This window comes from Felis catus, chromosome E1 (genome assembly GCF_018350175.1).
Source record: "Felis catus isolate Fca126 chromosome E1, F.catus_Fca126_mat1.0, whole genome shotgun sequence".
Classification (NCBI taxonomy): domain Eukaryota; kingdom Metazoa; phylum Chordata; class Mammalia; order Carnivora; family Felidae; genus Felis; species Felis catus.
The window spans coordinates 3,866,862-3,885,526 of record NC_058381.1 but is presented as its reverse complement, the minus strand read 5'-3'; the positions used below and the strand labels follow the sequence as shown (position 1 = coordinate 3,885,526).

At 50.0% G+C, this 18,665-nt stretch overlaps 1 protein-coding gene across 4 annotated transcripts in view; it reads left to right on the top strand.

Annotated features, from left to right (window-relative positions):
- Positions 1–18,665, top strand: part of STX8 (syntaxin 8) — a 253,572-nt gene that overhangs the window by 179,308 nt on the left and 55,599 nt on the right. The window contains exon 8 of one of the 4 annotated variants that reach the window (XM_045044699.1): positions 13,650–14,560. The exons of the other annotated variants lie outside the window; for them this stretch is intronic. Within the exon in view, the coding sequence (XP_044900634.1) occupies positions 13,650–13,684 (35 nt within the window). The 3' untranslated portion in view covers positions 13,685–14,560. Of the gene's footprint in view, positions 1–13,649; positions 14,561–18,665 lie in introns of those variants that run through there. 4 annotated transcript variants of the gene reach the window in all.

Genomic DNA, 18,665 nt, shown 5'->3' with positions numbered 1-18,665 from the left:
GTCCCCAGTTGGGACGTGCCCTTGGCCTTCCCCACCCCTGGCCCGCCATCCATCACCACCGTGCCTGCCTCCCCTGCGCTGATGGCAGAATTTATAGTCAGGTTCTGGAAAAGATGGAAAGGCATGGCAAGCGGGGTGGGGCGCCTGGGAACCAGTTGCGAAATGATAAATCAAGGCCTCTTTAAAGTCTACGATGATTTTGGCATCATCCACTTTTGGGTTCTTTATACGAGAGGCTTTGAGAAGCAGGGCCACGGCTTACAATGTATGAGTTTCGTTGGTTTTTTTCTTTTCTTTTTTAAGAGGGAAAAAAAAAAACAGTTACAGTGATCAATTTGCCGGCTTAAATAGCCGTTGGCTTCTTCGTGGCTGTTTTGCACCTAGGAGTAGAGATCAGAGCTGCAATTAACCCCGTTCCTCTGATTTTACTGTCTCTGGGTAAACTGAGCCCCATCCATCATGCCAAGGGCCCGGGAGAAAGTTGGAGTGGCTGGGGGTATCCGGGACGACAGTGTGGGCGGGTTTCTAAGGCTACCCAGGGAACAATTAAACCGCCACCGTTCCTCGCTCCTCGCCTTGGAGCAGAGACCTTCGCCTCTCATTTGCTGGTGCAGAGACATCAGACCCCCGTTCTTCCTTCTCCAGAATCAACCCCACCCCTGGGTTCCAGCTGTCCGTGCCACTCAGTGCTCCCTGCATGCCACCCCCCCCCCCGTCTGCACATCTGTCTCTTAGGGACGGCCCCTCGTTCCCTGTTACCTCCTGTGTCTCAAACCAAATTCATCATTTACAACAGCCCCCCTTCCCCGCCCGCCCAGACACACATACCATATATCTAACCTCCACGCCCTTGAAACCAAAACAGACAGCGAGCCTCCCTCGGGTATATGTGTGTGTGGCACGACCTTCCCAGTCCCTCCTCCTCCCCCTCCACTGATTCCCCCCCCCCCCCCCGAGGCCACGGTGGTTCTCACGCACCCACCCCCGGCCTCTCCCTCTGCGTTCCTGCTGCCACCACTCAGGCCGGCTGCTGCTACTGTCCCTTCCTGAGAGGCTCCCCAGCATCCGCATCTCCGGTCTCACCTTTCTCCTGTGCATCTCGGACACAGCCACCCACTCGATCACGCTGAAACCCCACGCCCCATTGCCAAGCCGCTGGCCGTAATCCTGCCGAAGTGCAGCCTGGTCCTGCGACACAGCCCCCAGCCCTTGGCTCTGGGTCCGAGGCCCCGTGCAGCCCCTCTGCCCTTCCTCTCCGCTGCCACCTTCGTCCTGTGCCCCTGTGGGAACCCCCCCTCCCTGCCGAACTGGGCATCCCCAGTCTACTTCTGCTGCTGTGCGCGCGCCCACGCTGGCCTTCTTCCCCCGGTTGCTGTCCCACTTTACGTCTGCTTCAGCTCTGCTTTGCAGTTGGGTCTTGTGGCTAATACTCCGCTTTCCCCCCACTCGAGCATGTCTTTTTACTCTTTATTAACGAAACACGAACAGGGGCGCCTGGCTGCCTCGGTCATTTGAGCGTCCGACTCTCGATTTCAGCTCAGGTCGTGATCCCAGGGTCGTGGGATCGAGTCCCCTGTCAGGCTCCACGCTAGGCGTGGAGCCTGCTTAAGAGTCTCTCTCGCTCTGTCTGCCCCTCTCCCCCCACCCCACCTCAAATTAAAAAAAAAAAAAATTATATTAAAAAAACAACAATACACAAACATAAAGGGACCTTGCCTCTTCCTGTGTGGTCATCACTGGGCAGCAAAGTCAGGCAGGCCAGCGAGCCTGGTGGGGAGAGTCACTGGTTTAGACTCCCTCTCTTGACCTGGCCAGTTGGCGGGGGGGGGGTAGGAGGGGGCGGTCAACCCCGAGTGATTGCTGCCATGTGGGTCCACCTTGATTTTTCAAGGAAAGCCGGAAGTCTTAATTTCCGGGTGAAATTGCTTAATTTAATTTCTTTTCACATCATACTTATAAGGTGCCACCTACCAGGGAAACATAGTCCCTTGCAGTCACAAGTTAAAGACGACTACAACATGGGGCGCCTGGCTGGCCCAGTTGGTGGAGCGTGGGACTCTTGATCTCAGTGTTGCGAGTTCGAGCCCTGCGTTGGGTGTAGAGATTACTTAAATATAGGATCTCAGGGGCCCCTGGGTGGCTCAGTCGGTTGAGCATCCAACTTCGACCCAAGTCATGATCTCACGGCTTGTGGGTTCGAGCCCCGCGTCGGGCTCTGTGCTGACAGCTCGGAGCCTGGAGCCTGCTTCGGATTCTGTGTCTCCCTCTCTGCCTCTCCCCCACTCGTGCTCTGTCTCTCTCTGTCTCTCAAAAATAAATAAAATGTAGGGGCGCCTGGGTGGCGCAGTCGGTTGGGCGTCCGACTTCAGCCAGGTCACGATCTCGCGGTCTGTGAGTTCAAGCCCCGCATCAGGCTTTGGGCTGATGGCTCGGAGCCTGGAGCCTGTTTCCGATTCTGTGTCTCCCTCTCTCTCTGCCCCTCACCCGTTCATGCTCTGTCTCTCTTTGTCCCAAAAATAAAAAATAAAAACGTTGAAAAAAAATTTAAAAAAAAAATTTAAAAAAAATTTTTTTTAAATATATAAGATCTTTAAAAAAAATAAAGTCTACTACACGTGCACCATGGATACGAAATAACAGTGGATTCTGTGTTCAGATACAAAATAGGGTAATAATTCTGCTCTTCAGGATGGGTCTGTGATCCGTAAAAGTACGTGGTGTGGAGATTTGGGAATTGGAGGTTTAGCCTACGAATTTGGGATTCAAATGACAGGAGAAAAATATGGCAGTGTTGGCCACTTTGCCTTTTACAGATGACCTCAGTAAGACAACATCTCCCTTAACCAGCATAACCAGATGCCTTTAATGTCTCCTTGTTATTTTCATTTGGGAAAACGTTCCAATGAAACAACTCTTACATGGAATTTTACTAGATTGACGTTAAAGGACAGGCCCTTTGGGCGGGGGGGGGGGGGGTGGGCAGGGCGAGGCTTTTACAGGTTGAGAGTGTCTGTATGTTGGGGAAGTTGGGGAGATCAAGCCCGGTCCAGGCAGATGAATGACAGAAGGTCACGGGAGGGAATTCAGCAGCTGTCTGCTTTGATAGGCTGAGAAAACAGGAGGCGCTGGCCTCAGCAGGTGCACGGGAATCCCTACACAGGTGCAGATTCCAAGTGAACTCTTCTGTGTGGCATTTGGGTCTCTGTGACATTCATCAAACTTTTACAGAGTCCCCGCCACGATGCTGAGCATTCGAGAGGGTCCCGAGGTGCACAGTGCACGGGCCAATGTCCCGCCTGCACGTTGCCTCCAATCTAGGGGGAGGGATAAAGAAACCTCACAACCACAGTGTTAAGAGAGAGAGAGAGCTTGTGATTCATGTCCCAGAGGCCCTACATGACCCATCTAGGAAGTTAATAGTAATTAAGAGGCAGAATTTTCCACGGTGCTCTCAGAGCTTCATGATACTCTTGGGATCCTCAACTCACCTTCGTGGGAGAGTTTGATTTGAATTGTGTCCATCTTAAAAATTTTTTTTAATATTTATTTATTCTTGAGACAGAGACAGAGTATGAGCAGGGGAGGGGCAGAGAGAGAGGGAGACACAGAACCCGAACAAGGTTCCAGGCTCCGAGCCGTCAGCAAAGAGCCCGATATGGGGCTCGAACCCATGAACCGTGAGATCATGACCTGAACCGAAGTCGAATGCTTAACCGACTGAGCCACCCAGGCACCCCGAGTCTTGTGCATCTTAAATCCACACTGAGGGAAACCAGACCCAGTCCCGGTTTTTATGGAAAAAGCCCTTTCTGAGCATAGACTAGGACTCTGAGTACAAGCTTTCTTGGTTTGTTTTTGGAAGCACCTTGTTGCTTGATCACGGATGGGTCGAGAGAAAAAGGAGAAACGCTTCACTTACTAGCCTGCGTGACCCACGTTGTGCCACGTTGTACTACATGGAGGGGGAGTGGTGGATGCTGGGATTTCTGAGATGCCCAGATCTCAGGGATTCTGACCGCGGTCTTGGCTCCCTGAATCTCTAGCTTCAATGCAGACATCTGGGCCCCACACGCAGCGAAACCCATTCGGGGCATCCTGGGTTTTGACATCCGGCAGGCACCCTCGAATGTCCTGAAGGGGTGGTCCTTAGAAACTCATCTTTGAAAAGCCTTGGTCTAGAAGCCGGAGAGAGAAGATCGCAGGCAAAATACACCCGTGGAAATCGAGCAGCTGCGTGAGGGCCGCTTGGTGGCCCATCCCAAGTGCTGCAGACGTTTGGGGTTGACAGGGAGCTCATTTCCGGCCTCGGGACCTGGGAGGCACCTGAGTTAGTGCAGAAGAGATGCGTGGGATTTTGATTGTGTGGAAGGAGGAAGGCACGTGAGGCTAAGAATGGAACGAACAGAAGCACGGAAGCGAGAGAGCCGTGTGTCTTTAAGGGAGCTGAGCCAGTGGCTCCCGGCCTGAAAGCCCTTCGGGGGGACCCCGGGCCTCAGGACAGAGTCCAGACTCCACAGCATGGTTTCTGTAGCCTAGAAGGACCTAGTTCCCCAGTGCTCCCTCCCACGCCCCGGGCACTAGGACCCAGCTGTCCTGACTAGTTGACATCCCTCTTTGTGCCCTTGGTTTTGCACCTTCACCCGGAACACCTCCTCCTTTCTGTCCCTCGTTCCCCTTTGCAAACTTGTCAGTCCTTAGGATTCAGTATAAATGGCACGTCCTCTGGAGCAGCCCGTACACGGCCCCCGGGAAGCTTCGCAGAATGCTCATCCTGATGCAGCAGGTCTGGAGTAGGGCTTGGGGTTCCGCGTGTCTAACCGGCTCCCGGGTGAGCCGCTTCAAGCCGCTCCGCTTCAAGGCCCACACGCGGGGTGGAAAGGATGCAGGGCAGCGATTGCGTCCTCAGGCTACCCATCAGAATCGCCTGGAGTCCCCTCCCTATAAATTCGGATTGAGTTCCTCTGGAGCGTAGCACGTTGGGATGTTGAGATGGACACCAGCTCGTCCTCAGTCGCGGGCCGACTCTTTGCCTGTGCCCCGCACTGGACTCTTAGCCTCCCAAGAGCAGAGGCTGTGTCTCGTTCATGTGTTCATTCCTTCGAGAAGAGGTTACGGGGCATCTGTTCTGTGCCACACACTGTGCGAGGTCCTAAAGAGACAAAACAGACCTGGTCCCTGGACTCCCCCAATTTACAGCTTAGAAGGAGAACCATCATTTAGCACAGTGCCTGGCATGGTGGGCCCTTAGTGAGTATTTACTGAATGAATGAAGGAGGGGGCGGGGGAGGGTAATGGTTGTCATCAGAGCACTTTGAGCGCAGAGTCACCTGTGTCCCTGGATCGCCTGGAAGCTCGGAGGCGGTGTCAGCCAACCTTAGAGCATCAAATTAGCCGGTTCAGCATTTGGAGAGAGGGGACACCTCAGTAGGAAACAAATGGTGCTCAGCATACTTATCTGGGAGCGGGGTGAATTGGCTGGCACCTGGATGGGAGGGACATTCCAGAAGGTCTTGTGAGCAGGTTTGGCGATTGGAAGGTCCCTGCTGGCCCCAGGTATACATACTTACCTCCAATACGTACAGCACCCTCGATCGTGTCAGTATTCAGAGTTCTGTCCCTTGTGTTTTCTTCTGTACGAGCCTTTTAAGGTTCATTTAAACCCACTTCCCCCATAACAGTTTTAAGTTCTGGGACTGAATTCTCTCCAGCCTTGGGGGCTTTGTGGAACTTGAGCCCTCATATTCAGGGAGACAGTGCTGCACTTGAATTTTTATACCATGCTTGAAAAATTAAGAGTAAAGGGTTTGGGGGGGGGGGGGAAGAGTGAAGGGCTTGAAAACCCTATCGATAAATAAAACAAATAATAAAAAGGAGGGAGGAGCCTGTAGAAGACGTGAGATGCCTGATGGAAAATGAACAGTCACAGGGAAAGAGAAGCCGATGTAGAGCCGGGGAGGGGGCAGGAGAGGGGACAGCAAGTGGTCCATGGGGTTTTGAGTGGCTGGCCTCTAGCTGTCATCACCTTCCATTGAAATCCTGATGAGTTCTTTTTCTCCCACACCTTCATCAGTGGTTTGTACTCTGGGAAACTGCTTTTCCTCTTAAATTTTTGTACACCCAAATTTCTTTTTTCAAGAACGTGTGTTATGTTCTTAGGGGGTTTTTTGTTTGGGTTTTTTTTTTTTTTTTATGGATCTTTTGGACTTGTGCTTTCTGTGGTTCTTTCATAATTCCTAGATTCCTTCTGGCTGATTTGAGTCTTGACTTCCTTGCTCCCCACTTTCTGTATTAGGTAATAATAATATCTCTAATTGAGGGGTGCCTGGTGGCTCAGTTGGTTGAGCATCCAAGTCTTGATTTCCATTCAGGTCATAATCCCTGGGTCATGAGATCGAGCCCCATGTCAGGCTCCATGCTGAACGTGAAGCCTGCTTAGGATTCTCTCTCTCTCTCTCTCTCTCTCTCTCTCTCTCTCTCTCTCTCTCTCCCCCCCCCCCCGTCTCCTTCTCTCCCTCTCCCTCTCCCTCCCCCTCTCCCTCTCCCTCCCCCTCTCCCTCTCCCTCCCCCTCTCCCTCTCCCTCTCCCTCTCCCTCTCCCTCTCCCTCTCCCCCTCTCTCTCCCCCCCTTTCTCTCCCCCCTCTCTTCCTCTCCCTCTCTCTCTCTCTTGCCCTCTGCCCTTCTCCCCCACTCTTACACTGTCTCTCTTTCTAAAATAAAATAAAACAAAAATAATAATATCTCTAATTGCATATTGATGGAGAAAGGGATTTAAAAATAAATTTGCCCACTGAGACAATATGTCTGACATGAAATGTATGCATTATGTGTTAAAGGTATAAATAAATGTGTGTGTGTATGCACACAACTATTACAGAGGGTTCACATAGCACCGATTGTTTAAAAGGCAGAGAGAGAGAGAGAGCTCACCTGCTGATCACTCATGCTGTCATGTCAAGGGAAGCACTTAAAAGTGACAAATCTGAGGCCAAAGCTCCAGGTGCGGAGAAGCTATTTTGAGCAAGGAGCTCATCAACAGAGCTGGTGTTGCGATTCAAATTCAACACAATAGTGGATTCTACGAAAGAGACTCAGGGAAGTGAAAGGCAAAAACATCAGGACCCATTTTTCAAATGGATGGATGGGTGGATGGGTGGATGGGTGGATGAGTGGATGGATGAGTAGATGGATGGATGGGAGGATGGATGGATGGATGGATGGATGGATGGATGGATGGATGGACGGATGGGTGGATGTGTGGATGGATGGATGGATAATGGAGAGATGGATGGATGGAAGGATGATGGATGGATGGATGGATAGGTAGATGGATGGATGAGCAGATGGATGGATGGCTGAGTGAGTGGGTGGATGGATGAGTGGATGGATGGATGGATGGATGGATGGATGGATGGATGGATGGATGAATGAGTGGGTGGATGGATGGATGAGTGGGTGGATGGATGGATGGATGGATTGGTGGATGGATGTGTGGATGGATGGATGGATGGGTAGATGGATGGATGGATGGATGGATGGATGGATGGATGGATGGATGGATTGATGGATGGATGTGTGGATGAATGGATGGATAATGGAGAGATGGATGGATGGAAGGATGATGGGTGGGTGGGTGGGTGGATGGATGGATGGATGCACATTTTTCCTGCGGAACCCTCAAGATGTATTTTGCATGCACGTGAAGGGATACATGTTTCAGAAATGTACTTCCAGCCCTCTCAGGCATCATCTGGAGGTTCTCTGATGTGAAGAAGCCCTCAGTTCCCCCGGATAGTTTTCTGAGCAGTTCAGACTACCTACTTTTCTGTCACATTAAAATGATATTCTCCAGGCACCTGGATGGCTCAGTGGATTGCGCGTCCAGCTCTTGACTTCAGCTCAGGTTACGATCTCATGGTTCGTGAGTTTGAGCCTCGAGTCGGGCTCTATGTTCACTTTACAGAGCCAGCTTCAGACCCTTTGTCTCCCTCTTTCTGGCCCTCTCCTGCTCTTGCTGTCTCTCTCAAAAATAAATAAACGTCAAAAAAATTTTTTTAAACAAAGAATATTTTAATTTTTTTTAACGTTTATTTATTATTTTGAGAGAGAGAGAGACAGAGCACAAGCAGGGAAGGGGCAGAGACAGGGAGACACAGAATCTGAAGCAGCCTCCAGGCTCTGAGCTGTCAGCACAGAGCTCGATGTGGGGCTGGAACCCACAGACCACAGACTATGAGATCGTGACCTGAACTGAAGTCAGAGGCTTAACGAACTGACCCACCTAGGTGCCCCAAGAATAAAAAATTTTAAAAAATGCCATTCTCGAGGCAACGTTTTGGTTTGAAATAGGTATTGGATTGTTGTGAACTCCATTCATTTCTCCGTTCCCTCTTCTAGTCAGGGCTTTGTAGGAACTATGTGAAAGCGAACAAAAAACTAGCTATGCTAACATGGGAGGGTGGGGGGTGGAGGGCAGGGAGTAAATGTCACAAGTACCCCACATCACCTTACACATTTTCCTCAGGGACAATCACTGCCCACCCACCCACCGCAAGTACCCGATTATCAACTTAAGGCAACGTTCTTAATTCCTAACTCCTGACGTGGTAACGTTGGACCCGTAATTCTGGAAGCTGCGGCTGTGTCAGGCAGTTGGGTCTGGAAGATTCCTTTTGGTTACGACTCCCCAGCAGAAAGGGTTTTCACCCCGGGCACTCAGCCTTTGCTTTTCTGCAAAGTGCTGAATCCTCAGCCTGGAAGAGTTCCTAAGTCTCTTCTTGGCAGAAGGGTTTTGAAATGCTAATACACAGCTGTAGACAGGTATGAATACCCATCAGCCTGGAATGTCGCACCTATTCAGAGTAATCGAGCATCCTTGAATATAATCTCCTTTAAGACATTAGAAATGTGAAACCAAGTTGCTTCAAGCTGAGAGAGAGAGACTTCCTCCAGACTCCTGCGGCATTTCGTCTCAATTAAACTGGAAAATAAATAAATAGCCACAGACACCCCCTACCCCCCCCCATACACACACACACACACACACACACACACACACACACACACAATGTTTGTGCTTAAGCTTCAGGCTGGTATATGGGAAGAGCACATGTGTGTGTGGCTCCAGGCTGTGAGCTGTCAGCACAGAGCCCTACGCACGGGGGGCTCGAACTCAAGGACTGCGCGGGACCGTGGCCTGAGCTGAAGTCTCTTTCGGGGCATACACATATGTCTATGTGCGTTACCTTTTTAACACCATTTTGGGATCGTATCTCCTATATGAGGTAACGCCCCTTTCTCACTTCCTGGAGTCTGACAAATGTCTTCACCAACACAGTGCTTCTCACGACTATAACTTTTTGGGAAAAAAAAATGCGTGTATTAGATCTTTTTTACACGGCCTCCTGCTTTAAGCAAGACTGAACATTTCTAGAATGTATTTTAAGGTATATTTTAATTTGAAAGTTCAGGGCCACAGCAAACTTAAAGTTGTATGCTCATTTTCAATGGAGAAATACCACACAAAAGGGACGCCTGCGTGGCTCCCATCGGTTGAGCGTCCGACTTCGGCTCAGGTCATGATCTCACAGTCCTTGGGTTCGAGTCCCCTGTTGGGCTCTGCGCTGAAGGTTCTGAGCCTGGAGCCTGCTTCGGATTGTGTCTCCCTCTCTCTCTGCCCTTCGCCCACGCTCTCTCTCTCTGTCTCTGTCTCTCTCTCAAAAATAAAAGAACATGTAAAAAATTAGAAATCTCACACGAAAAAGGAGATATTGCCTCTCATTCCTATGGGGGGGGAGGGGATCGCGTATCGCATCCTTAGGCAGGCAGGCCAGTCTTGGGTGCTGTGCTAGGTGCTAGGTGAGTGAGACCGGGCAGTGTCCGTAGTCCTAGCTCTCCGGGAGTTTCTATCGCAGTGGGGGCTGGAGAGGAGAGACGGTAAACTTAAACAGACATCCAAATGTAACACTCACCCGTATTGTGATAGTCTAGACAGCCAGAAGGCCTTCTGGATCCAAAAAGAATCCAGTTCTGCAAAAACTTCCTTCATTAACATCATCAGGATTGTCACCAGAGAGCGGCTTGGATAACATAAGCGCGGTTCAGTAATTACGACAGATTATCGCAATACAATACCGTCAGCTCCTTTTGAGCATTGCAAAATAGCTCATAAACTTGAGGTAAGGGAGACACCATGAAAGATCTAGATCTTTAGGGGAAGACAGTTGCTATTTTCGCTCTTTGCCTTGGTGCGCCTTCACCTGCCTTCCTCACTTTGCGGACGATGTTGGCTAAGTTACCCAGAGCCAGCACACCGATTTGATGATCTGTTAAAAAAAAAAAAAGAAAAAAAAAAAACCTGTCCTCATCATCGTCCGCTACTGCTTTGAATGATGAGATCTCTGGTTCTTAGCCATTCTCTCTGACTCCACATCCAGCCCTCATTTCCCATTCACCCGGTCCCCCATTATGAAGCCAAAAGCACTGCTTAGGGCCTGGTTTATTTACCTAATAAACTGGCTCTTGTATTGCCTGGGAAATGCTAGGATTTTTTAGCCGAGAGATCCTAGTAACAGGCAAACAGAGGTCCAGCAGTCAGGTCTGAAGAGACGACAAAATGAAGGTCAACTAATATCGCCATTATTCTGCTTCCTGGTGGCCATGACAGCTCGGGGGTTTATTTGAAGATCCCAGACTTCGAATCATTGCACGCATTGTTAGCTGCCCCAAGTATTTTAGGCTGTGCCAACAGTCTCAGATATTAATGTATTCTAGAGATCAGTGAATGAAGAATTCCTCTGCACTTTTTTTTCCTTTTTAATTTTTTTTTTTTTTTCCCCTTTCCATACACTTTGTAGTGTCTTTGTCCGCCAGACGTTGCTGGGCATTTCTAATGAGAAAGCGAAGAATTGCAGAAGGAAAAAGGCAAAGGCGGGGGCGGGGGTGGGGGTGGGGGGGTGGGGGGGTGGTGGCGGTGTGGAGTAGGGAGAAGAGAACAGGCAGGGACAGCCAGGGCGTGTGTAGCACTTTAACAGTCAGGTGACATTTTTACAAGCTAGTCAGGTACACAGGACCCATTGGGGACGGTGGCATTGGCCATGCAGATTCAGAGCGGAAAGCGCGCTTTTCGGAAACGTCTGACTCATTGATTAGCCCCCTCGCAACAAAAAAAACGCACTCTATTTATTTATTTATTTATTTTTTGAACATCATTTTCCCTGCAGGACGCCCGGCCTTGGGGCTTGCTTTAGCATTCATTTCGCTCCATTATCACTGCCCCCCTTCCCAACCCACCCTGGGCAGCTGCTAAAAGGGGGAGAAAAAAAAATTAAAGCAATTCATACTCCTGGTGACTTTATTGCTGCAGAATAATTGGTTTCTGTTCGCAAAGAACATGATCACTCCAAAGGCCAGAAAACAGAAAGGTCTGTCTGAGAGAGGGGTTACGGAGGCTAGGGTAGGAAGGGGTGTGCGTAGGGGGCGGGGCGGGGGTGTGTGTGAAAATCACGTTCTTGGAGAGGTAATTAGCTAGCAATTAATTTCTTTAATATCATCCCATACTGGGGTTCGTCCTTCTGTGATATACGTACGCCTGCTGGTTTCTAGCACGCCCTTTGCTACCTCCCGGAGATGGTAATGAGACGGAGCCCGTTAAAGGGCTCTTTAGACAGCGCGGTGCTTTGGGGAAGGCCCGGGGTGAAATGCAGACCCTCTGAGGGCTTCTCCCACACACAAGCAGTCCCTTTGTTTCCTGTTTTATAAACCAGAGGCATGTCTAAAATTGCAGGGAAAGTGAGAGGGGCTGAAGGGTTTGCGCCGGAGGCTTGGCTCTCCGTATTTAAAAAGAGAAAAAATTGTTCGCTAGTTATTCGTGCCCGGATTTGATAGGCAGTCTAGGGTGTTTTTGAAGTTCTGAAGGAAGGTTCTCTGAAGATGTAAGCGGGATCTGTCTTTCACTTAGACTTAATTAAGAAACTTGCTGGCTTTGTCTGTAGGGAGCCCATTACGCGCCAGCCGCGGCCCCCTCTGAATAGGGGCTCAGCCTGGAAAGTGTATACATGCCACACCGCCTTTGTGTCGTGTTGCCAAACTGGAGGCAGGAGCGGGCGCAGACAAGGCCCTGCCAGAGGCCATCCCTTGTTGTTCATCGATGTGAGCCCCCCGGCCCAAACAGAATGCTCCGGCAAGTGGAGGACATTCCTTAGGGGCCTAGAACTAATGAACCTTTTATAAAATGAATATAGTAAACAAAAAAAGTGGCAGGGGGGTGGGGGTGGGGGTGGGGGGGTGGAAGAGAGCCTGTCTGTTCTCCCCAGCGGCCTGTTCCGAGATCCTGAGGACGGGCCCGAGGGGGCTCACGAGAGAGGTGAGCAGGGGTCCCCCCCGCCCCAGCCCTTTGTAAGGAAACGGGGAGGTGGGCGGCCGGAGCCCGGCCTGGGGCACAGCCTCGCCCGCAACTTGCTTCCACCCGGCCGGCCCGAGGGGACCGAGTTTGCTGTGGTCACTGTTCGTAACCTTGAGAATAATTTCCCCCTGGTGGGCCGCTGTGGCCTACCCTATTTAGAAGCGAGTCGCTGAATGCGGGAGGATAAAGAACAGTGGGAAGGCTGTGAGCAGTGGTTAATCAGCTAATTCGCATTTCAAAAGGCACTAATAAGAGGTGATAAATTCAAATAAAGCCCCGGGTATGAGTACTTTACTCGCTCTGGAAAGCCTTGGGAGAGCCTCACCGGTCGGTCTCTCTCTCTCTCTCTCTCTCTCTCTCTCTCTCTCTCTCCCCCCCCCCCCCCTCCCTCTCCCTCTCTCTCGGCCCCTGCCCGGCACTCTTCCTTTCCCTTTGAAGCCGCGGGACCTCCCGGGGTACCTGCTCCTGGGCCCGCCCCTCCCTCCGAGCACGTGGCCAGCTGCACCTTGCTGGAGCCCGCGCCCTTGGGGATCCGCCGCGCCTAGCGACCCCGGCCCTGGCCCCTGTTTGCCCGGACCCTCCGAGCACCCCGCTGCCCGCCACCTTACCGACTTTATGAGATCCGGCCCCTTCCCTCCCACGTAGATGGCAACTGCCTTCTTCCTTCACCTCGGCCCCTCTCTTCTCTGATCGCTGGCAGCGCTCGGCCAACACCATCCGGGCGCCATCTGCTCGCTGTGACGGGAGGGATCCTGCCCTACATCCCTCCCCCCCCACCACCACCACCACATCTCTGTCGTGGGAGCCTTGCTGTCGGGGCTCACGCGCCTGCCGTTGGGACAGAGCGGGGTGCGCCGCGTCTCAGGCTTTCTAGGGGGGCTTCTGGAGAGTGGGTCTTTCTGCTGTTGCAGGCGCTCGCAAGGGTCACTCACCCAGTGACCGGAAGGTCACCCAGCCAGCCAGCCCAGTGACACGGTAGGTACACAGCTGTGATGCCAGCGATCAGTGATTTTGTTTCCACCGGGAGTTCAGTTCAAGTGTTGGAAACTGAGCTCGTCTGAACTCTTTTCCCCCAAGCCTCCAGACCCTTGGCAAAATGGAGAATATTGTGGTCCGTGATGGGACTTGCCCGTACAAGGAAAAGGAAATTTCCCGTAGCATCCTTGACCCGGATGCCAGAAACAGCATCACCCGTTTGACACTTCCTGGTTTTTCTGGGGCCATCATATCCCTGTGCGATCTTTTCCAGGTGGTCCCTGCTTTCATAACCTCAGAGCACCTTAGCCCCATCGTGTCTGGAAACCCATCAGGAACCGAGCTACCACCCTAATTATGTACTCGAAGGAATGACGTTCCATCTTCTGGCCATGCACGATGTGCAGTTTCCCCGGACTTTGTCACGGACAACTTGATGATAGTTGGGGATATCCTCACGAGCCCTAAGACAACCACTGGCCTGTCATGGTGTAACTGGGAGCTGGCTGGTCTTTGTCAAAGGTTTGTCGCCGATGACAGAGGCTTTCTGCTTATTAGCATACATACCCTCTGGTGGCAAGGACCATCTTTATTTAAGTCTGACTTAGACTCTGAATTATTCTAGAAGGACTCCTGCTTTCAGAAGGCGTGTAGACCAGATGACCTCCAAGGTCCCTTCCGTGTGAGCACACGCCAACACTCCTGTCCATCGCCAAGGGCGCATGACCCAACAGGTTCTGCCTCAGGACACGGGACTCCTTGGCTGTCGGTTAGCTGAGAGGTTCTCAGGGTAGAAACCCCACAACAGAGTCCAGCTTTATATCAGAAGAAACTCGGCTGTAGGCGACAGAAACCGTCTCTGAGCACTTAAGTGCAAAAGGAATTTATTGAAAGGATATTGAGAAGTTTGAAAAAGAAATCGTCAAGAAGGCCGGCGAACCAGGCCACAACATGGAGAGAAACCCAACGGTGCCTGCAACCTCACCGCAGAACCTTCTGGAAGAGTCCTCCACACTGGCTGGCCCTGCCGCTGATGTTCCTGGAGAATTGACGTTCCTGTGGCCATGACCAGAGTGAATGTCCCACGGTCCTCACTCATAGCACCCGAGTGGCAGGGAGCCAGGGGATGCCAACGGTGGGCCCTTTGCCCCTCCCCCCCACCAAGACCCACAGAGCAAAGAATTCCTCAAATATAACAAGTGGATCCAGATGCCGAGCCGCCGAAAACCCAGCACGTGTCCACTGTAACTCTACTGGGAGTTCTTTGCCGGAGATGCGGATGTCTTCCTGGGCTCCTCTCACCGACCCAGGCAGCTTTACCCAAGACGAGTTACCTAATTTGGGGGCCCCAGTGACCAATGACAATGCAGGGCCCCTCGTTCAGAACTTATTAAAAATGTCAAGAGGGCCACAGCAGAGCATTAAACCAAGCAAAGGCCCCCTTCTCACCATGGGACCTGTGTGACTGCTCAGCCTTGGCTTTACCTCGGGCCCTCGGTTGGGCCTTGGGGCCTCTTTAGAAAGCTGTGCAAATGATTTCCGATCTATCAGTGTTATTTCATTTTATGTCCTGCTCACAACTTGGGGCGTGATTATAATTATCCCCATTTTATAGTTAGAGCCAATGAGGCTGCCACTCCCACCCAGGCCTTCCCCACACCGTGCCGCTGTGCACCAGGAGCGGCCAGAGCGGACAGCCGTGCGGCGTCCCCTGGGAGGTACACGGCGCTCTCGGGGCACCGTCCTCCAGAGTTGGTGCTGCTGTAGAAAAGAGACAGTTCAACTCACTTTAAGGCCTCACCTGCATTGCCGGAAGGAGGGAGCCCGGTGCTCACCAGCCAGTAGCTGGACCACCCCCACCTTCCAGCTCCTCCATTAAAACCAAACAAACGGGGGCGCCTGGGTGGCTCAGTCGATTAAGCATCCAACTCTTTAATTTCTGCTCAGGTTATGATCTCACGGTTTGTGAGTTTGAGTCCTGCGTGGGGCTCTGCGTTGATAGTGCGGAACCTGCTTAGGATCCTCTCTCCTCCTCCTCCTCCTCCTCCTCCTCTTCCTCCTCCTCCTCCTCCTCTTCTTCTTCTTCCTCCTCCTCCTCCTCCTCCTCCTCCTCCTCCTCCATTGTGCTGTCTCTTTCTCTCTCTCTGTCTGTCTGTCTCTCTCTCCCCCCCAAAATAAATAAACTTAAAAAAATTTTTTTAAACACACAAAAACAGACTTTGTTTGCAGTTCAAGTACAACCACACACGAGCGTAATGCCATGTGACCTTGAGCAAGTCATGTCCTCGCCTCCCCTTGCTTCCGGTTTCTCATCTCTTCAAATCCTTGACCTTCTCCCATAACAGATGTGCCTCTCTGCCCTGCCGTGCATGCCCGTGCTTCTAACACCTGCTCTAGCCTTCAGTGTCCCCCTCGCATGGAACCCCGTGAATGCCCAACCTGTCCTGCCTGCCACCTCCTTCCACCCCCGACCCTCCTTCCATCCACGAGGCTCAGTACGGGCTTTCTCTCTCTTTATGGTCCCTCTCGTGCATCCCGGAGTAACAGCCTCTCTCCTTCTGTGCCCTGTGCACACCCTTGGTGTCCCTGTGGTTCCCCGAGAGCCCATGACAGTACCTTCCGCTTGCTGGGACCTTCCCCTGTGCCTGCCTCTTTCTCTTTCTCCCCTTGCCTTCCTCATTCCCTTCCCTCGACGGGACACAAAATGAGGTTGGGATATTTATGATGTTTTATAAAATACAAGGTTACGCGACGTGGTTTTAATTTAAAAAATCACAGCTCTCGAACAAAATACAGCTCCCTTAAAAAAAAAAAAGCTGTAATGAATTTCGTTGTTTTTATTGCTCTGTGGTCTTTCATTGATTTTTTTTTCCTTCCCCCTAAAGTTTTTTTTTTTTTTCCTATTTTAAACCCAGGGAAGGAAAATTTTCCAAGGGTTATTAGTTCATTAGCTGTTAGAAGGAATAATTGATCTGTCAACTCAGAGGATTTATAAGGATTTGGCTCACAGAATTCATGAAGCAGTGGCCTACGTTTAAGTTCTGCCTCAAAAGGAAACATTTCAGTTGGGGCTTCCCTTCACTTTTTGCAAGATAGAAATTAGCATCCCTCCAGTGATGAAAAGGTCTCCCATGTTTTTTAAGATCCTCCTAGTCTTAAGGAGCCATGGCTACAATATTTGCACCTACACCTCAAATAACTGGATACGTGTGCATCACAACCTAAGGAATGGATTATAAATATTATACGGTTTTTGGTTTCTTCCAGTGGCATTTTTTTCCCCTAGCAAAAGGAGTGGAACACAACTAACGTTTCTTCAACCTCAAATGAGGTTTTTGCTTTCTTTTCTTTTTCTTTTTTTTTTTTTTTAAGCAAATGCACCCAAATTGGGTTTGGTTCACAAAGGAAAGACTGACTGCAAAGCTAACAGACCCATCATTACCCACCCTGCCCTCTGAAATGGCCTGTCCATTCCGCCGCTCACAATATAGGACTAAGGCCGTAAACAAGGGATCCAAGAGAACTCTGGACAAGGAACATACAATGGAGTGGATAAATTTCTTTAGCATAAATAGCAGTCTCCAAGGGTGACTGGTGTGAATGGATCCCCGCTGTGAGGGTCTCTGTGCCTACAGAGGAGATCTGTGGCTTTAAGAGCTGTGGTCCCACCCCCCGGGCTGTGGAAATGCTCTGTCTCCCCTGCTGGGCTTGGTCCACGGACCCCCGTGGGCCTCCTCTTTCCTTTCAAGCTGTGAGTCCTAAGGAACTCGGTGACAGCTCCTTTTTCATTCTGCTGTGCAAATCCTTGAGCCGTTCCTCGGGCTTTCAAAAGGGAAAATATAAGACATTTTACTTATTCTGTCCAGCAGGAGCATGGAAGTCTTGTAAGATCCAGGGTTATTCCGGCAGTAAGCCCTGCGATCTTCCTCTTTGTAATGACTTGCAGCAGAAATTCCCTAAGAAGGCTGGTCACCCACAGTTTCTACTTCCTACAGCCTTTACATCATGCCCCGTGGGGCGCTGCCAGGGGACTCGGACAAGCCCCTCAGGACTTGGGTACTCGTAGCCAACGTCTGGATAACCCAAGACAGCAACTACACCAGTAGAAATAAGTATATCCACCAGTACGTGTCAAAGGTTAATTTCTTAGCACTCGTGAGCCAAAATGTGCAGGTTCCAGAGTAAATATTTACTTTCAAAAGAATTAAATAATGCATGTACACGGTGAAAAAAAAAAATCAACCAATCCCCTGGCCCGACCCAGAATCAATCCCTCTGAATCCTCTTTGCTTTTCCTTCTTTTGGTGATTGCCTGCATATTATGGAAGGATATATTTATACACGCTATTTATAATTTCTCAACTTTGAATATTAGCTGTTGGTATCCCGATCTGATGTATAGGGTTTTACCCATACTCTCACACCTCTCTTCTCTTTCCAGAATCCTCTGTATATTACTATTGTAGCTTTAAATAACTTACTTAAATCTCTATTTCCTGTTACCTTGATTGCACAGTACGCCTGCCTCACCTTTCTGCTACTTCCTCTCTCATGTCTCTACCCTTCATTTCTATCAGCTGTTGATCATGTTTACTTTCCATTTTGACCACCATTAAGATTTCTGTACTGTGATTTTAGGTTGATGCCAATAAATAGTCTTCATATTATTATAGCAATATGAATATTATATACTGCAAAACCAAGAAGTGCACTGTGGTTGATTATATTTCCTTCTCTATAACCCTAAATCATAATCCCTGTTGAAATCTTTCGTATTTTCTCACATTCCATCACTGCTTTAAAACTATGCTACTTATTTGCTTAAACAAAATATCAAGATCTTTTGTTTGTTTGTTTCTTGGTTGTTTTTGTTTGTTTCCTGATTTTTCCTCCTTTTTCTTGTTGGGAAAAGAAACCTGTCTTTTTCACCCTACGTCTGATATCTTCCAGCTTCTAACTCACTCTATTATTTTGAAACCATTCCGTTCTTCTGGAAGCCTGCCAACTTTCTGTTCTAATTTGCTTGTTCTAAGTTGCTTTCCATATATACCAAAAAACAGAGTTGATGCTGCCATTTTTATATCCTGGAGTTTCCAATTGCCTTTCTTTTTTCCCTACATTCCTTGCTTTTTTTTCTTTTTTTTTTGTCTTGAAGTTGTGTTGTTTTTTGTTTTTTAACTAACTCCCCCTTTTTCTCCAGGAAACCTAAATTCTCTAGCCTTCAGGCTTCCTTTTCCAATCTGGATAGGATTATGACTCCGTAAATATTGTTTACGGCTGAACCAAGTGG